The 19,563-nt window shown below is 42.9% G+C and overlaps 1 protein-coding gene across 2 annotated transcripts; it reads left to right on the forward strand.

Moving 5' to 3' along the window:
• Positions 1–2,797: 2,797 nt before the first annotated feature.
• ZFP3 (ZFP3 zinc finger protein) lies at positions 2,798–16,980 on the forward strand. Of its 2 annotated transcripts, XM_045527148.1 has the most exons (3): positions 3,005–3,125; positions 9,157–9,282; positions 12,424–16,980. In XM_045527148.1, exon 3 carries the CDS (start codon positions 12,432–12,434, stop codon positions 13,941–13,943), a length of 1,512 nt encoding a protein of 503 aa, XP_045383104.1. In that variant the 5' UTR covers positions 3,005–3,125; positions 9,157–9,282; positions 12,424–12,431; the 3' UTR covers positions 13,944–16,980. The 2 variants fall into 2 exon arrangements, with proteins under 2 accessions (XP_045383105.1, XP_045383104.1); XM_045527149.1 differs by lacking the exon at positions 9,157–9,282 and having other exon boundaries at positions 2,798–3,125.
• Positions 16,981–19,563: the final 2,583 nt, after the last annotated feature.

Below are 19,563 nucleotides of genomic sequence, written 5' to 3' on the forward strand. Positions count from 1 at the left end.
TAACCCTAGAGTAGGAAGTTGCCCTTTTGCTCTACTTCCTTACATCTTCATGGCTAGAGGTGTGAGCAAGAACACTGAGGACCTAACTGAGCCTTGATTCAGCTTTAGCAAGGTGGGTGCAAGACTTTTGGTCATTTCTTCCAGAATCCTAACAGTATCTTACACTTACAATGCTATTTAAGTCTGAGAGAACACTGATTACACATACTCATAGTTCAGTAATACTTGGAATGTGGTCCACAGATAACTGAAAATACGATTATGAATAGCATTAGGCCCAAGTCAGAGTTGTAAACTAATTTGAGCGATGATGTGGTTTGAAATATTAGAAGGGAGTGCAGCCAGTGCTTGTAGCCCTCCTTCTCACATCTTCCACAGACACAAGAGTCAAGGGGTAATAAGAGTAATATGTTCTTTATTTTCCATGTCCCTGTCCCTGTGTGAATTCAGGAAAGCGGTCAAGGTTCCTACCTACCATTTTTTCCTCCAGAGGAACAGAACTGCTCATGCCTACCTATAAACTTGATTCTATGGAAGTCCTGAGCCTGTCTGTAGACCTTGAAACATCAGCCTCTGCCCTTACACATCCTCATATACAGAGAAAATGGGAACAGTATTTATGGACCATATGTCCTGGTCTCCTTCCCTCAGTAGCTTCCCATTGCTCCAGATGGCATCTAAGGTGCCTACTGTAATCAAGCAGATGGTGGGCAGGGGAGTAGCTGGGAGGAGACAACTTATTCTTTTCACTTCTAACCCACATACGAGGGCTGATCAAAGGAAGCACTGTAAATGTTGGGGCAAATGATTCCAAAACTTTAGTGTGCATCAGAGCCATGAAGGGCTTGTTAAAACACATATTGCTGAGTGCCAACTCCAGAGTTTCAGATTTAGGAGATCTGTGGATAAGGCCTGAGAATTTTCATTTCTAACCAGTTCCTAGGTGATGCTAATGCTGCTAGTTCATAGACCACATTTTGAGAACCACTGACCTATGTTATTTTTTAACCTTGGCTGTAGGTTAAAATTATCTGGAAAGTTAAACCAAAATAAAACAGGCCGAGCGCGGTGGCTCATGCCTGTAATCCTAGCACTCTGGGAGGCCGAGGTGGGAGGATTGTTTGAGGTCAGGAGTTCAAGACCAGCCTGAGCGAGAGTGAAACCTCCATCTCTACTAAAAATAGAAAAATCATCCGGGCATCGTTGTGAGTGCCTGTAGTTCCAGCTCCTCAGGAGGCTGAGGCAGGAGGATCGCTTGAGTTCAGGAGTTTGAGGTTGCTGTGAGCTAGGCAGACACTATGGCACTCTAGCCCAGGTGACACAGCGAGATTCTGTCTCAAAACCAAGCAACCAAAACCCATGCCAGATCATATCTAAGATCAATTTCAACAGAATCTATGTTAATGGCTGCAGACATCAGTAGTTTTAAAGATTGCCAGGTGATTCCAATGTGCAGCCACAGTTGAGAATCACTGATTTTATGCTAATAAGCAGATGCCCATTAATGCAGGTGTTCTAGATAAAAGTCAGTAGACCCAAAAGTCTTCCACTCTTGGTTCTGAGGCAGGATACTTTTGTAGTCTGGCTATCTTTCCTTGTGATAAATGTAGCTGGCAGTGATCTTGATGGAAATTGACACCTCTTGGATCATGGCTCAGAGAAAGATTTGTCAGAGTGAAGAAGGTTGAAATGGCAACCGTGGAAAATGGTAAAGAAACTGACTAGGAAAACAGAAAAATGATTTCTGGGCACAAGTCAAAGACCTCTGATAAGCAGAGATCATAAAATTATCTCAGGGCTCTCCTCTAAAATGTGTGAGTTTTCCCATTCACTGTTAGTAGTCCTGGGAAGGAACACAGACATTCAGACTGAATCAGGGTTAACAAACTTCCCATGCAGTTGCATGTGGTAGGGCAAAGGAGTGAAGGATATTGGTGTGAGAGTGGCTAAAGTGAAGGACTTTCGAGTCTAGGGCCTAATCTCAATGATGAATTCAAAAGAAAGTTTTCCTTTCTGCTAGGTTGTGTACTGGATATAAACACAATATCCCTTTCTGAGGGTAGTCACTCCTTTCCCTATTTCACAGGATTATGGTGACCCAGGCTTTACTAATTATACTATCCCTTTCCCCCTAATTGGTGCAGGGGTGAGCACCAGTTTCAAACGGGCCAATCCTAGTCCTTCCCTGTAACTCACGTTTGGGATGGATAGTGTAATTTGAGGCAACATTAGATAGGATGGAAGGCTACTTCAACGTAGTATAATCTTTGAACTGAGACCTAAAAACAAGAAGCTTATTGTGCAAAGCTAGAGGAAAGGCAGAGAAAGTAACAAGTACAAAGGATCTGAGGCGAGAACGGGCCAAGCTTGCTCAGGGGACATAAGGCTAACGCAGAATGCTGTTCCCATTGCCTGAACGGCTCTCCCCTATATTCTTAACCCAGGTAATTCCCGCTCAACCTTCAGGTTTCAGCACAAATATCACTCCCCACAGCCCTCCCTGAACTCACAGCAGGTCTCCCTTCGCCACCGCCACTGACCGGCCAATTCCTGGGATCTAGGAGCTTGTGTTTATCAGACTCATGGAGCTGGGGAAAGGGAGTTAGGGAACAAGAGGGATGTAGGTAGGGAGCGTTAAAGGGGTCACGCAAGCTGCCTCCGCAGGAAGACGAAGCGGATTCCCAACTTCTCCAGAGCAACGACTGGGGAGCGACAACAGCGCGCAGAGCGGCCAGTCACGGGGCGGAAGTTCATTCCTGGAGCCGTTCTAGGAAACCTGGAGGACCCAGCTCGTCAGTGATCCTGGAGCTGAAGTGGGCATCGTCCAGTATTCAGGGCCATTCCAGGGAGCCGCCTAGGCAGGCGGCGGCTTGGCGGGGTTTGTGTTAGGTCGAGAGCCGGCGAAAAGCAAAACTGGAAAAGGCGAGGAGGCGTTGGCGCGCCGACCGCATGTTCCTCCTGCCGGAGTACGGCGCACGCTGATTGGCAGGATTGCGGCCCGGGTACCGGAAGTGGCCGATGCCCGTCGCCCGTGACACCGGGACAACAGCTGGCCGGTTCTGTGCGAGCGGCCCAGCAGCGCCGGGAGCTCAAGCGGAGTGAGCGTGGGGCGGTAGCGGTCTGCGGTGAGACCTCATTCTGTCACGGCGAGGGGGAGGAGGGCGCTGGGCTCCCAACTCCCTAGTCCGCGATCCGAACGGAAATCCTATGTTTAGGCCCGTTCATGACCCGGGTTCGCTGTGTGACCTTGGACTTTATGGCCCCCCTGGGCCTTCATGTTCCCACCTGCACATAGAGTGTGGGGTCTGGACACTGCCAGGGACCGTCCCAGCTCTGGTTCAGTGCCTGTGCAGGGACACCCGCTATGGTCCAGACGTGGGGACCGATGGGAGCAGTGGTTTTCTCAGACATTCCACCCCCCAAGTAAACCCCTGGGACGAAATGGCCGGTAGTGTCAAAAGCTTAAGTCTCCTGTGGCAGATTATACCCTGTGCTGGCCAATAGAACGTTGGTTTATGAGGGTTAGTTATGGAAAGGGAACAAGTTTAAGCCGCAGAGTTAATAGAACCCTCTTGATTAAGGGTACCAGAAGGAAAACAGAGGAAAGGTGAATAACAGTGCCTTAAATCAAGTATCATCCAGGTTGGAAGAAGGAAATTATTTGTACAAATAGTTATTGACACCAACTATGTGTCAGACACTGTCCCAGGGTTTTTAGATACAAAGGTGAATGAAATACCCAGTTAGCCCTCAACAGTACTGAAGATCATTATGTAGATAAGAGAGTTACAAAATTCACTTAACGTTTGCCAGGTATTTAAAATGTGCTAGGCACTGGGAATACCAAGCTGAATAGAACATCATCCTTATTCACGATCTGGAGAAGAAAACAGACATGCCAATGAACTAACAATACATTGGGGTAACTGCTACAAGATGAATGAGTATTTATCTGTCTTAGGGCCCAGAGGTCAGGGAAGAAAATGGAGGGGACTACCCATGCTCCAGCAGAGATGTTTGTTAAATGCACAAGGTGGGCAATAGTATTTCAGGAAGTGGGAATGACTCAAAGGGAAAGAAGCTTTAAAGAATAGGAAGTGTTTGAATTGTAGGACACTGAGTGTGACTGCAGCTTCCAACAGTTAACGGAGAGTGTGGGACAGGAGATGGGAAAGGGAAACAGGCCTCATCATGAGTACATATGAGTCATGTGAAGAAGTTTTTATTCTGTAGACCTTGGGGAGCAATAAACAGGAAGTGACGTGATGACTATAGTATAAAGAAACAGGTGAGAAAAGGGCTAGTGAAATGCTGGTTCAGAGAACCTCTTTCCTGCAGATGTTAGTGAAGACTTTGGGGGAGGAGGTGGTCCTTGTACTAGAAAATGAGAATTTTGTAGGATTTTGCCTTTAAGAAGTTAAGGGAAATCATGAGTTAAGATGCTTCTATCTAGCCAGGTGTGGTGGCTCTGTGGCTGGAGCCTGTGGTCACAGCTACTCAGGAGGCTGAGGTGGGAGGATCCATCAAGGCCAGGAGTTTGAAACCAGCTAGATATAGTGGGACCCCGTCTTTAAAAAAAAAAAAAAAAGCTTTTATTTGTAAGTAACAGAATCCATCTCAAGCTGGGTTAAAAACATGCACGTATGTAAGTTCTCATAATTAGAAGTCAAGAGGTATAGCTGTTTCAGGACTGAATTCATCCAGTGGCTCTGGGCTCCATTTCCCCTTGATTTTCTCAGCTTTACCTGCCTTCATTCACAAGCTGGTAGTGAGATGATAGCAGCAAGTCCAGGCAACAATATATAGAAGTCTCGTGGTTCTCTCAGGATGACAGGAAACTATTCCTAGAAGCTCCCCCCGCGCCAGAAAACTTCCTCAAAATATTGACCCAGATGAAAGCATATGTCCATTTCTGAACAAGGGATTTCCTAATCCTTGCTGTTTTTCAATCAGTCACTTGCAAGGCAGATAGTATTAATTTGACTGGGTTAACTCATTTGCGGGGTACTCCTGGAGCTCTTGGATGAGGTTAGATTTCTGGCAAAGAGTGTGAGGCCACTGCAGACATTTTGCTTGAATACCTCTTAAAATAACTTTGGAAGCTTTGTGTCCTCTTGCAATTGTAAGACATACAAAATGTTTCCATTTCTCCTTATAAATTTTAATAGTTTCAAAGGATGTTATTTTTGATGTATTAAAATTTTGACATTTCAAAATAAAACCTCACCCCAATGTCCAGATCCCTTCCCTTGGTTCTGTGTGCTTACCATATTCTTCACCCTCTCTGTAACCTCCATCTGTTAGCATCCCACTTCTCCCTGCCCTGTTCATTTGCATCCCATCTCAGTCATCTCAGCCATGTCCTGGCTAACATTCCGAGTTCCTCACTACCTCAGTCTTCCACCATGCACATCTCCCAGGAGTCCCGGGATGCCAGAAGCATCGCTGGAGAAAGTCAGGAGAGCGTGATGATTGGCTCCTCCTCACACTGTTGGTCTCCAGCATGCTTGTCTCATAAGGAGGTTGTGAGGGTTAAACAAGGTAATATCTATAAATTGCTTAGCACATAGTAAGTGCTCATCCCTACTATCTCAAAATGTCAGTGCATTCTTGCTTATTTTCTCTCCTTCCATATCCATCTCAACCTTGTACATTCTACATTGAAGTCACAATGTTTTCTCTGTTTTTCTTACTCCTCCTGTGCTTCCTGGCCTCTGAGGCTTTGCTTGTCCGCTTTCTGCCCAGAATGCTGTGGTACAGTAGTCTTCAAACAGAATATGTGAAAGGGAGTGCACACACGCTTTCTGTAATATCTATGGGCAGATTGCTGAGTGGAAATCAATTTCTAGACCTTTGACTTTAATTTATTTCCTTGCCTATGACTGAACTGCTTGAGAATGGGTCTGTGGCCTGCAGGTTTCTCTTTTCTCACCTCCTCTTTCACAATTGCTCTTTTCCGCCTTAATAAAGAAAGACATATTTCTCACCACTCCCTTCTTAATTTTTACTTATTTTAACTATAGTACATCGTTCTGGAGTGGAAAAACCTCTGGAGTGCCATACAAAGGGACAATTTGTTAAAGAAGTGAGTTTCTTGAGCCTTTTGTAACACAAGTCCCAATCTTTGCTTTCAACAAAATTTTAAAAAGACCTAATCAGGCTGCCAGTCAACTGATAGATCATTTAATACTTCTTTATACAATCACAATGTGGTTTTTGGCAGATAAATTCAAAGAATTAAGTGATACTGCTATCACAAGAGATTGCTGTAAACTTGGATTTAGGCAATTTGAGCAAAACCAGGTCCAGTCACAGTAACTAGTCAGTCTGATAAACATAACAAAAAGGTGGTTTTTAATTCAGAAAAAGGGTATGTAGTCAATTATAATATCTCTGCCCTGTCTGCTTTCAGAAGTTTAGGGGATGGAAGGGGCTATCTAGATGGAGGATAGGAAAAAAAGAAGTCAGACAAAGAATTGGCAATACATCTGTAATCCTGCTGTTTGACACGTGTTGATCTGCCTGATAGGCCAGACCTTGGGTAGAGAAGGATATACCACATTAAGAGTGGGATAACTCCCGTCATTAAGAATTTGTAACAGTGGTTTTCAAACCTGGCTGGGCATCAGATTCGCTTGGGGTGCTTGTTAAAATACAGATCCCTTGGCCCCCCCCCCACCCTGAGATTCTGAGAGGTCTGAGGTAGGACCTGGAAATTAGTATTTTTAATAAATGTCTTTAATTTGATTCTTATGCACCTAGCCTAGTTCTAGGCCAAGAACCATTATTTAAGAATCATTCATCTTACTATACGTTTCTGCTATGATTACAGGCCTACTAAAGAATTTCCAGGGTTTTATGTGGCTTCCCATGTAGATTTTCATCTAGGCAGTGGTCCTTTAGAAGTTTTATTTCTCATTGTGAATTAATAGGCATAAGGTTTATACATCAGTATTTTGTGAATGAGGGTTTCTGAGCCTGCTCTCCTAAGGTGCATTGAAAAGACATATCCAGGTCTGCAGAGTTGCAGATCCTATTCTGGACCCAGTAGAGGTCTGCCTGTTGTCCCCCATCTGAAGACCAAGAACAGTTAACCCCCTCTTTTCTGTTGGCACCTCCATCTTACCTCTTTCCAGAAACATCTAATTTCAGATTTAGAAAAGTAAAGAAGTGAGACACAGAAAGATAGAAAATCGTGTTTGGGAATTTGAATTTAGGCTATGAGAAGTGGAGTGTTTCCACATGAGGATGAGACCTACTGTATGGCCATGGATGTGTGTGTGGGAAAATCAACCAAATGGAGACTGGCTTTGGTTTGTATTGCAGAAGATACCTATAAAGCAGTATTTAACAAATGACATTAATAGTGTGTCACTGGCAGAATGCGAAGTAAAAGAATGGTCGAGTGGGGTCAGATACAGTTGGGGAAGACTTTCTGAATTTGAGTTTTGAACCAGGTCTTGAAGTAGGGGATAGATACATACCTAATTTCTATTGTATCTTGTTTTACTAGGTGAACAGATTATTTTGCACTTTGTGTGGTACAGATGTAGGTTCTACAAATGCTGACTTTGAAAAGAACTAGATGATGTAAAAGAAGCAACTATAAGAGACGTGAGGATGAAAAAGAAAGGCCAGACAGGGTTGGAAGTTGTTCTTGCCTGGGTATTAGAGAGAAATTTATTTAAGGCAGTGCTTCCCAAATGAGATGGTACCACAGATGAAGAAGATAGCTAAATTCTTTACAGCAGATCCTTAAAATTATATAGCTATGTATTATCTATTAATATAATTTTCAAAGATTTCAACAAAAAGGAGAAATCTAGCTTTTGGGTACCTTCCCTTACTCCATGGGAAAATTAGAGAAGATGCCAAGGTGGGGGAAGCTGAAAAAGATTCCAGCTCATTTTGAGAGGTAGCACAAAGAGCTTCCAAGACGCCAGGGTTCCTGTGGGAGATCAAGTTCCTTCTAGGTATCAGGGGAGGTACAGGCATGTGCCACTACGTCCGGCTCCTTTTTCTAGAAAAAGTGGGTCCCACTCTTGCTCAGGCTGGGCTTGAACTCCTGGCCTCAAGTGATCCTCCCACCTTAGCTTATTTGATAATTTTTAATTACCAGGGCTGCACTGATGAGTGACTAGAGAGGCCCCAGGGTAGGAGGGTAACAGTGACCAACATCCTGCAGATGACTGGAGGCTGGGCAGAGAAAAAGGGAAGTACAGAGTCACCCTCAAAGTTACCACTTTCCCCTCCCCTTACCATGTGACCCCAGTCTCTTCTGCCCCTCGGTCTTCATTTCTTCAGTAATCTCATCTTTTCTTCCCTCTTAACCCCTCTCTCTCTACTAATACCATTCCTTCTAATATAAACATCTTTCAATCTCTCCCATTAGAGAAAATCCTTGAGCTGAGCACATGTTACTGTCCATCTTGGTTTTCTCCTTTCATCCACTTTTTTTTGAAAGAAGCAGCAAACTTCTGCTTCTAAAATTCCACTGAATCTGTTTTCACAGGTCATCCTGACCACCTAATTGTCCCAGTAGACATTTCCCATTATTATACTACTAGATCTCTCAACTACATTGGATCCTTTTTTTTTTTTTTGAGACAGAGTATTCCTCTGTTGCCTAGGCTAGAGTGCAGCGGCATCAGCATAGCTCACTGCAGCCTCATACTCCTGGGCTCAAGAGATCGTCCTGTCACAGCCTCCCAAATATCTGGGACTACAGGCATGTGCCACTACGTCCGGCTCCTTTTTCTAGAAAAAGTGGGTCCCACTCTTGCTCAGGCTGGGCTTGAACTCCTGGCCTCAAGTGATCCTCCCACCTTAGCTTATTTGATAATTTTTAATTCCCTCTGCCATTGTTCTGGTGACTTCTATGACAAAGTTCAGGTTCTTCACTAACCATTCTTTCTCTTCTTTGCAGACTTCGCTTCCTCTACTCACCCTTTTATTATCAGGGTCTGAATAGGAAAAAGCTCACTCAAATTTATTCACAATGGGATTAATTAAAATGATGTAGATGTGACCAGGGTATTGAGGAGCCTGGGGCTGGCAGCAGTCATCAGCCCTGGGCCAGAAGAGACAAGAGGGAGTAGAGGTTACTGTAACCCAGATGGTGAGACAATGGAATAATTACCATCTCTCAAATCACAGGAAGGAACCAGGAGAATAAATACCCTGACTGCCTGCCCACTTCGCCCTGCTTCCGATCTCCTGCTCGGGCTCCCGTTGGTGGAACACAGCTAGAAGCCTGAGGGCCTGTTGATGAATTCCATACAGGTTAGCCTTCCGGGGCAGAGAGCAGGGTGAAAAGGGTGGAAAGAAGATGTAGAGGGGAAAATGGAAGATAACTGGAGTACTTTTCAATGTTAGCTTTGACTCCAAGGTTTCTGTCTTCAGTCTCTGATAGTTCTCACACTATACTCACGCTGAGTACTCTCAAGTCTGCATCTCTAGTCTTGACACATTAAACTTTAGACTAATATATTTTGACTGATTCCTTGATATGTCTTTGTGGATATCTTGAAACTCATCTTGTTCAAAGCAGAGTTCATCCGTCATCTTCCCTCCTAAACCAGCTCCTCTTTCAGTACTCCCAATCTTCATGGTGCCGTCCTCCATCTTAATACCATTTCCCTCAAATTAAGTGAGATCTGGGCACTTTTTTTTTGACTCCTTCCTCTTCCTTACATCTATATCCAGTCACACACCAAGTCTTGCAGAATTTGACCTCTTAAATCTTTCTCCAGTCTATCTCCTCTTCAGCCCCACTGCTCCTGTTGCTGTAGTTAGAGTGGATCACCACTTGCCTTGATGACTCCTCCAGCCTCCCAACTGATCTGCCTGTGGTCAGGCCTACTGCTTTCTAGTTCAGCCACTAAATGGCCGCTAGTGTGGATCTACCTGAAATACTAATGTGACCATGGACCATGTCACTCCTTGGTTTAAAAACCATGCCATGACTGCATTGTCTAAAAGATGAAATTCCATACCCGCCCATCCCCTCCTTGAGAATCACATTCCACAATTAACACTTTTACTGATGGGAGGGTTATCTTTCTCTGACTTGCTGTGGTACACTGCCCTGGGCAAAGGGCCACTTCAGTGTTAGCTCCAGGTTGCTCACCACCCGAACAGAGGTTAGGCTCATTCTCTCAGCATTTGGACGCACATCTGTGATGGGGATAGCTAAATCTCCAGGGCAGGTGTCTTAGTTAGGAATAGGTTTGGCCTCATGGAACTAAACAGAACAGAACATGAAAGCAAGGCAAAAGCTTATTTCTCTCTTAGATAAATGAAGTTGAGAGGTAGGCATTCCAGGACTGGTATGGCAGTCCTCATAGACCCAGGTTCCTTCTAGCTCTGTTCTCCAGTCCTAGGGTATGCTGGTATGCTCATGGTCCAAGATGGTACTCCAGCTATCAAATCCTGTCCCAGGAACAGCATGGAAAAAGAGAGGAAAAAATTATATCCCCTCATCCATTATTCCCAGTAGCACCGTGTGCTTTCATTCACATCTCACCGTCTCATTGGCCAGAATTTGATCACATGGTCAATGCCAGGGGCAAAGAAAGCTGGGGGATGTATTTCTTTAGCTAGGCTCATTGCCACACTAAGTAGATTTATTATTCTGTTGTGAAGAAGTGGGGAAGAATAGATATTGGGGTAGACAACTAAAATTCTATCCCACAGCGTGGCCAGGCACGCTCATGCCTGTAACCCCAACACTTTGGAAGGCCGAGATGGGAGGATTGCTTGAGGTCAGGAGTTTGAGACCAGCCTGGGCAGCATAGTGAGACCCTGTTTCTACAAAAAAATTTTAAACAATTAGCCGGGCATGGTGGCACCTGCCTGTATGTGCCTATAGTCCTAGCTAGTGGGAAGGCTGAGACAGAAGGATCACTTGAGCCCAGGAGTTCAAGGTTACAGTAAGCTATGAGCAAGCCACTGCACTCCAGCCTGGGTGACAGAGTAAGACCCTATCTCTATTTAAAAAAAGAAAAATCTTTGTTATAGTCTTTTAGAAATTAAAAAAAAGTGTACTCTTTAAGATTTATAAAGGTATTAAGAAAACTGGGCATGGTGATGGACTCCAGTAGTCTCAGGTTCTGGGGAGGCTGAGATGGGAGGATCACCTGACCCCAGGAATTCAAGTTCAACCTGGGCAACACAGACCTTGTCTTTAAAAATTAAAAAAATTGCAGCTGTAAGTGAAATTTAAAAAAATTAAAAAATTAAAATCAAATTTTTTTAATTTTTAAAAGAGTATTAAGAAAATTGTATAAAACAGCTGATTACGAAGTTAATATGTAATGATCAACAGCATTGCTATATATAGAAGTAATAACCAGTTATAAAATATAAGACAAACTCACTAAATGAAAAGAGATACAGAGATATAATGGACATAAAAACAACATCAAGAAAAGTTTGGACTACAAAATTATACTAAAATTTATTTGGAGGCTGGGCGCGGTGGCTTACGCCTGTAATCCTAGCACTCTGGGAGGCCGAGGCAGGTGGATCGCTCAAGGTCAGGAGTTCGAGACCAGCCTGAGCAAGAGCAAGACCCCGTCTCTACTAAAAATAGAAACAAATTAGCTGGCCAACTAAAATATATATAGAAAAAATTAGTCGGGCATGGTGGCGCATGCCTGTAGTCCCAGCCACTCGGGAGGCTGAGGCAGTAGGATCGCTTAAGCCCAGGAGTTTGAGGTTGCTGTGAGCTAGGCTGATGCCACGGCACTCACTCTAGCTAGGGCAACAAAGTGACACTCTGTCTCAAAAAAAAAAAAAAAAAAAAAAAAATTTATTTGGAAAAATATGAGAATAGACAGGAAATAGCTGTAAAAACATTCAGAGGTAACTTTTTCTAACATATCTTAAAAATTTTAATAAAGCTATAGCTGATCAAACAGTTTGGTATTAGAGAAGACATAGATCAGTAGAACTGAATGCAGTGCAGAAATTGACCCAGATATATTAATATATGGAAATTTAGATGATGGTATAAGTGGCATTTTAAATCAGTAGGGAAAATAATTATTTAGTAAATGTTAGGTACAATTCACAAATGGCCACCATTTTTTCCTAAACATTTTCTTTACTAACCTTAGTTTTCAACCCAACTGTTAATATTATGGAAATTTTTATCAGCATCTCTTTACCATTCATTTCCTATTTTTCTCTTTAAATCTCTTCCTCTGATAATTTTTCTCACTCTTTTCAGTCAGTATTTGCACTTAGTCTGTCCACCATAATCTAAAATCTGTGTTCTCTTCAGCAGCATCCTGTTGTTTCACTGGATACTAAGACTGGTTTTGAACTATCAGAACTAAGTTAAAGCTCTGTGCTCCTTTAGCGTTAGGTTCATTTAAATACGATATAGTCACTTCACACGCTTACCCTTTCTCATTTCAGATTGTGAGATGGGTACTGAGAACAAGGAGGTGATTCCCAAGGAAGAAATTTCTGAAGAATCTGAGTCACATGGGTCAATATTAGAGAAACTTCCAAAAGTGGTTTACCAAAGTCATGAGTTTGGAGCAGGATGTGAAGAAGATATATCAGAGGGACATTTGAGAGAGTCCCCAGAAGAGATTATAGGGCAGATGTCTCCTCAGGAGAAAGACTTTGCATCAGGGTTGATTATTTTTAAGAAATCACCTCCAAGTGAGAAAGATCAGGAGAATAATGAGAGCAAAAGAGGCTGCAATCCCAGCCCAAATCTGATTACATATCAGGGAGATACTATAGCAGAGGGAGTTAGTACATTTGCTACCTCTGGCCAAAACTTCGTAGAGAATTTAGAACCTAACAAAACACAGAGAAGTTCTGTGGGAGAAAAGCCTCATACATGTAAAGAATGTGGGAAAGCCTTTAATCAGAACTCACATCTCATCCAGCATATGAGAGTTCATAGTGGAGAAAAACCCTTTGAATGCAAAGAATGTGGAAAGACATTTGGAACTAATTCAAGCCTTCGAAGGCACCTGAGAATTCATGCTGGAGAGAAACCCTTTGCTTGTAATGAATGTGGGAAGGCCTTCATTCAGAGTTCACATCTTATCCACCATTACAGGATTCATACTGGAGAGAGACCCTATAAGTGTGAAGAATGTGGTAAAGCCTTCAGTCAGAATTCAGCCCTTATTCTACACCAGAGAATCCATACTGGGGAGAAACCTTATGAATGTAATGAATGTGGGAAGACCTTTAGGGTTAGTTCACAGCTTATTCAGCATCAGAGAATTCATACTGAAGAAAGATATCATGAATGCAATGAGTGTGGTAAAGCCTTCAAGCATAGCTCAGGCCTTATTAGACACCAGAAAATTCATACTGGAGAAAAACCATACCTGTGTAATGAATGTGGGAAAGGCTTTGGTCAGAGTTCTGAGCTTATCCGGCATCAAAGAATTCATACAGGGGACAAACCCTATGAATGTAATGAATGTGGGAAAACTTTTGGCCAGAATTCAGAGATTATTCGTCATATTAGAATTCATACTGGTGAGAAGCCCTATGTATGTAAGGAATGTGGGAAGGCCTTCAGGGGGAACTCAGAACTTCTTAGACATGAGAGAATTCACACTGGAGAGAAACCTTATGAATGCTTTGAGTGTGGAAAGGCTTTCAGGCGGACCTCTCACCTTATTGTTCACCAGAGAATTCATACTGGAGAGAAGCCCCATCAATGTAATGAGTGTGCAAGAACCTTTTGGGATAATTCTGAGCTGCTTCTCCACCAGAAAATTCATGTTGGAGAGAAACCTTATGAATGTAATGAATGTGATAAAACATTTAGCCAGCATTCCCAGCTTATCATACATCAGAGAATTCACACTGGAGAGAAGCCTTATGAGTGCCAAGAATGTCAGAAGACCTTTAGTCGGAGCTCTCACCTCCTCCGACATCAAAGTGTTCACTGTATGGAATGATCTGCAAGATAGGAAGGCTTTTTGTGGAAAGGCTAAAGTCAGACTTATTCATTGGTTCATAATCTACACCCCAAGTTCTCAAATGAAATGAATGGACAGAATGTCCTCTGTCCTTGCACTGATTTTTATTTAAAGAGTTGGTAGAAGAGGATGAGGCACTTTTATGAATTATTCATTGAGAAGTTTCAATGTACTGAGTTAAATCATAAAAGCTGTTTCAGGCCTTAATTCTCCTCTGTCCCTCTTTCCTTTCTTCCTTTCTTCTCCCTGAGTGGATCACATAACATTAGGGCTCTGTACCAGCCATCTGTCCTAAATTGTTACTCTTTAGAAAAGTCAGGGAACAGGAGTCCACCACCTCCTAAAAATGACAGAGCTGACTCATTGAATGTTATCCCCTGAAATGTTAGACAGTCATGACTCAGAAGACACACCTCATTCTCCTGTCTACTATTTAGCATTGGGATAATTTGGTAGGCTTTTCTTACCCTCCAAATCTTCCAGCTGTACTATGAAGTTCTCTTAGAAGATGGCAGCATTAATGAAGAAGCAGGAAGCTTGGGTCATTTCACATCTGCTAGGCATCCTTATTCACCTGAAGAGGTTGCCATGGAGGAGGAACTGACAGGCAACTTATAGGATTGTAAGCAATGGTCTTAGAATCCAGAGGGGCTGATTAGGCAATGTCAGGGGATAAACAATAGAGGCTAGACTACTCAGCATGGGTAGAAGTGGCTCTTTAGTCACTATCCCCATGTCATGGCTGCTCAGACCAACTGTTCCCAATGATTCTGGATTGAGTTTTGGCCCCAGTTCCTGCCACTTGCTGACAGATCTTGTGTAGCAGAGTGGTTTCACCTCCATCAGGCATGTGGCCACAGTGGTGAGCTGGTTCACCTGACTGGAGGCCCTGGCTGATAGGCCAGGATGTGACAGCCTCGTGTTGGTTTGCTCCTTGGCCTTGAAATTCTTTCTTCAGCATCTCTGCATATATTTCCTGTGTTCTTCTATGTGTTATTTCTTCTTTAAGGAAACACATCCTCCATTTTTCATGTGTGCATGTTTCTGAGGCAGTGGGTGGCAGCAGGAATTGCACAAAGGGGGATCCAGCAGGGCTGGGGTCTGGTCTTAGAGCTAAACCTTGAATTTCGCTTGCTGGTCTCTAATGTTCTCATTTGTAAGATGAGGGGAGTTCAGCTAAATTATCTCTGAAGTTTCAACCAGCCCAATAATTCCTTAGTTGCTTTTTAAAAATTTAACTTTACATATCTTTATTCTTTAATCTCTTCTTTGTTACACTAATACTAATCACTAATATTTATTTATTGTGTGTTTACTATGTGCCAGGCACAGTGCCAGACAGTTTACATTTTTGTTTTCATAGCATCTGTATGATATGGGTACTCTTTTTTTGAACAGCTTTATTGAGGTATAATTTACATACCATAAATTCACCTGTTTTAAGTGTTGAGTTGAATGATTTTTAATTTACAGAGTTGTGCAACCATCAATGATGTGGGTATTCTTACCCCAGTTTAAAAGATGAGGAGGGGCAGAAGGAGGATGTTAAGTAATTTACCCATGATCACACAGCTAGTAAGAGCTAGAGCCAAGACTCCAACCCTGGTCTATGCTCTTAAGCACAATGCTGTGCTGTGGAAAGGCAGATTCATTATTAACTTATTTGAAATCCTTTGCAAATTTTCTATTACTAATTACTACATAGAGTAGAACATAATGAATTTAAGTCATGTCCTTGGAAACATAACTGGTCACAGCCAAATCCACAAAGTGGGTTTATTCTGTACCCCAATATAGGTATCTTCCAGGCTCAAACCCTTGGTTTGAGAGCAGGGTGATACAAATAAACAGTTCATGGCACAGTTTCCATCTCTTTCCAGGTACCTCTGCCTTTAACAGTCAGACTCTTAGCAGGGGAAGTTCTTTGACTTACCTCTTCCCTCAGGGTGATGACAAGTATAGCGTGCGCTCTCATTCTTTTTTTTCATTGCTCAAGCTCTAATTGAATTGTACCCGGACCACATCCTTCTCACAAGAAACCTGGATGTCACCGATCGCTTTAACTGATTCCTGTATTTGCATACTTTATGTCCACATTTACCTCTTGGCCAGCCCTGATAGGGAACTCGGCACCTCTTCAAGCTTCCTCCAAAAGAATCTACTTATACAAACACATCCATGAGCGTACAGACTTCACTGAAGATGTTGTGTAAGAGGTAGAGAAGGATTCACGTTGTACATCCTATTAGACATGTTTTTTTCCCCCCTTAGAAGTCCCTTCTTGGTCAAACAGCCAATGAAGGTTTTTATTCTCCCCTCTCAGGGCTCAGCGATCTCAGCTCCTTTTCTCTTGCCAGATATCAATACCATCCCTATCCCCTGTCCCCAGCTTCATCACCTTCTTAAATCTACCACTACTGAGCAAAAGAAAAGGTCTTTTAGTTAATCTACTCACTCAAACATTAGAAGGCAACTTAGTGACCTGTTGTGCCTGAGCACATTCTTAAGAGGGGGGATCTCTCACACCTCATTCCCAGAAGAATATTCCTACATATATAGTGCTTTCCCAGGAGGAATTCTGGTGAATGAAATTATTTGCATCTCCTTAGGTACACTGTACACAAATCCTGTAACCTCATTCCCTGCTCTTTTCCACCTCTCACCCAGTTATCTCAGGAAGATTTCTCTCTTTTTCCTTCTGTTTGCCTCCCTCGCTCTTCACCTTACCTGGGCGTCAGTGTCTGACCATGATTTCGACTGGTAGTCATAATTTTGTGCAAATAGAATACTACCAAGGAAAAGACATAATTTATCTTAATTTTAGACTTATTTTTAAAAAAGCCCAACAAATCAGGAGGCCTCACAATTTCAAAGTCCTACCTAAATACCCAGAAATAACCTTCAGAATTTTTGAAGCTATACCCATGTACATTTTCCTCCCTAATTAATTTTAATGGTATACTAACATTTTAGGTAAATAAAGCATTTCTTTACAATCTTACTCACATTATGCCTTTCTAATGTTTATTGTTCAAACTGCATTGTTTCATTATGGTTTTAATGTGACTTTGTATGCCAGTTTCATCTCCACCCTCTAAGTTCCACCCTCACTCAATTACCCAAACATGCCATGCTGTTAGCTCCTGGTTTTTCATACACTGTTCACTCTGTGTCCTTGATCTTCTGCTTTGCTTCATGAGATCCTTTACCTTTCATATCAGAGTAAGTGTTACCTAGTGTGTGTATGTGTGTATACACATTTCTTTTCATGATTAACAATGTAAGATTCTGGATCATCTGTATGGTCCAGTATTTCCTTTTAATCACCTTATTACTGAGATTTCGGGGCTGCTACTGCTGATAATGATTATTGTCTACGATTCAGTTTTTGTAAGTGTTCTAAGTGACTCCTGGTCTAGAGCAGGTTCTTTTTTTTTTTTTTTTGAGACAGAGTCTCGCTTTGTTGCCCAGGCTAGAATGAATGCCGTGGCGTCAGCCTAGCTCAGAGCAACCTCAGACTCCTCCGCTTAAGCGATCCGACTGCCTCAGCCTCCCAAGTAGCTGGGACTACAGGCATGCGCCACTATGCCCGGCTAATTTTTTCTACATAGATTTTTAGTTGGCCAGATAATTTCTTTCTATTTTTAGTAGAGACGGGGGTCTCGCTCTTGCTCAGGCTGGTCTCGAACACCTGACCTCCAGCAATCCACCTGCCTCGGCTGCCCAGAGTGCTAGGATTACAGGCGTGAGCCACTGCGCCTGGCCTAGAGCAGGTTCTTAATGCAGTTAAATCAAGAATCATCTTTAAGAATCAGTAAATTTCTGACCAGAAAAATGTGCATGTGTTAGAGCCAGATTCCCTCGGCCCTGGGAACAGAATGACAGAGTCACTGAGGCTGTAAAAGGCAAAGGAGTTTATTGACTAGTTCGAACTAGGGTCCAAGCCCCGAGCACCAACGCAGTGGTCTCTTTCTATGGGCAGGGACCCCGCGCAGCGGGAGTACAGGTCTTTTATATATATATATTTTTTTTAGCTCTTTATCGCAACCAAGCGTTAAGCAAGCAAGCCTTGTATACAAAAGCGGACTTTGGCTGTTAGCTATAAGTTAGGCAAGCAGGCCTTGTATACAAAAGCGGACTTTGGCTATTAGCTATAAATTAAGCAAGCAAGCCTTGTATACAAAAGCGGACTTTGGCTATTAGCTATAAATTAAGCAAGCAAGCCTTGTATACAAAAGCGGACTTTGGCTATTAGCTATAAATTAAGCAAGCAGGCCTTGTATACAAAAGCGGACTTTGGCTGTTAGCTATAAGTTAGGCAAGCAGGCCTTGTATACAAAAGCGGACTTTGGCTATTAGCTATAAATTAAGCAAGCCATCACAGAATTAACTAAAATGTTGTTTCAGTCCTGTTCTACATTTTCCCCCCTTTTCTTTGTTTATACGAGCACTCCTGCTCGTATTTGGTTTATGGGCCTCTTATGTCTTTCATTTTTAAGCTCTGGTACTGCTGTCGCAAAACCATTAATTGTACAGTGTTAACCCGTTCTTTTACAAAGGCAACTAGCCTATTTAGGATACATGGCCCGAGAGTGAGAATGAGCAGGATTACAATTAGGGGTCCTAGTATAGTGGAAAGCAAAGTAGTTACCCAAGGGGAGCTATTGAACCATGACTCAAATCATCTTTCTCTTTGTTTACGCTCACGCTTTCGCTTTGCTAGTCCCTCTCTGACTTTAGCCATAGTATCTCTAACTACTCCAGTGTGGTCAGCGTAAAAGCAGCACTCTTCTCCAAGGGCCGCACATAGCCCTCCTTGTTGGAGGAATACAAGGTCCAGTCCCCTCCGGTTTTGCAGCACCACCTCAGACAGTGAGCTTAGGGACTTTTTTTAAAAGGGAGATGGATTTTTTAATTTTGGTTATGTCTTCATCTACGGCAGCCCTTAGATGGTCAAATTTTCTATGTTGCATGGCTAAGGCTGAGATGCCTGTCCCTGTTCCTATTACACCCAGGCCAAAAAGGGTAGCCACGGTTATTGCTGTAAGGGGCTCTCTCTTTTTTCTAGCTAACCTGGCTCTGCCTGTGCCCTTTGTCCATGCATCGTATACTATATTTTTTTGATGGTAAATAACCTTAGGGAATACTAACACCTGGACACAGAATTTCTTAGACTTATTAAACACAGACAGGCTAAGACATGGAGTTAGGCCTACTTCAGAACAGAGCCACCACCCATTGAGTGCTGGAACGATCCATTTTGTCTTTACAGTCCGGTTTACCAAAGGGTGGATTTTGGCATAGAACTGTGTATGAGTGGGGGTTACCTTTTCTATACAGATTTCACTCTTGGCAACTACCTGAAGTGTTAGCCCGGGGCCCTTGTGGTGCCATATGTAAGATCCAGGGGCTTTTTCCTCTGAGTAGTTGAAGGGAGCAGTTAATCCAATTGTTTCATAGAAAGGGGGTCTAATATCATAGCATAACCAGCAAGCTGCCGTAGCATTGGGGTCGGAGCGATTTAAAGCCCCATATGCCGTGATTAGCATTTTCTATAAAGGGTCCTGTGGCTCTTGCACTTTCTATAGAAGGTTTTTTG

The sequence above is a fragment of the Lemur catta genome, chromosome 15 (genome assembly GCF_020740605.2).
Source record: "Lemur catta isolate mLemCat1 chromosome 15, mLemCat1.pri, whole genome shotgun sequence".
NCBI classification, from domain to species: Eukaryota; Metazoa; Chordata; class Mammalia; order Primates; family Lemuridae; genus Lemur; species Lemur catta.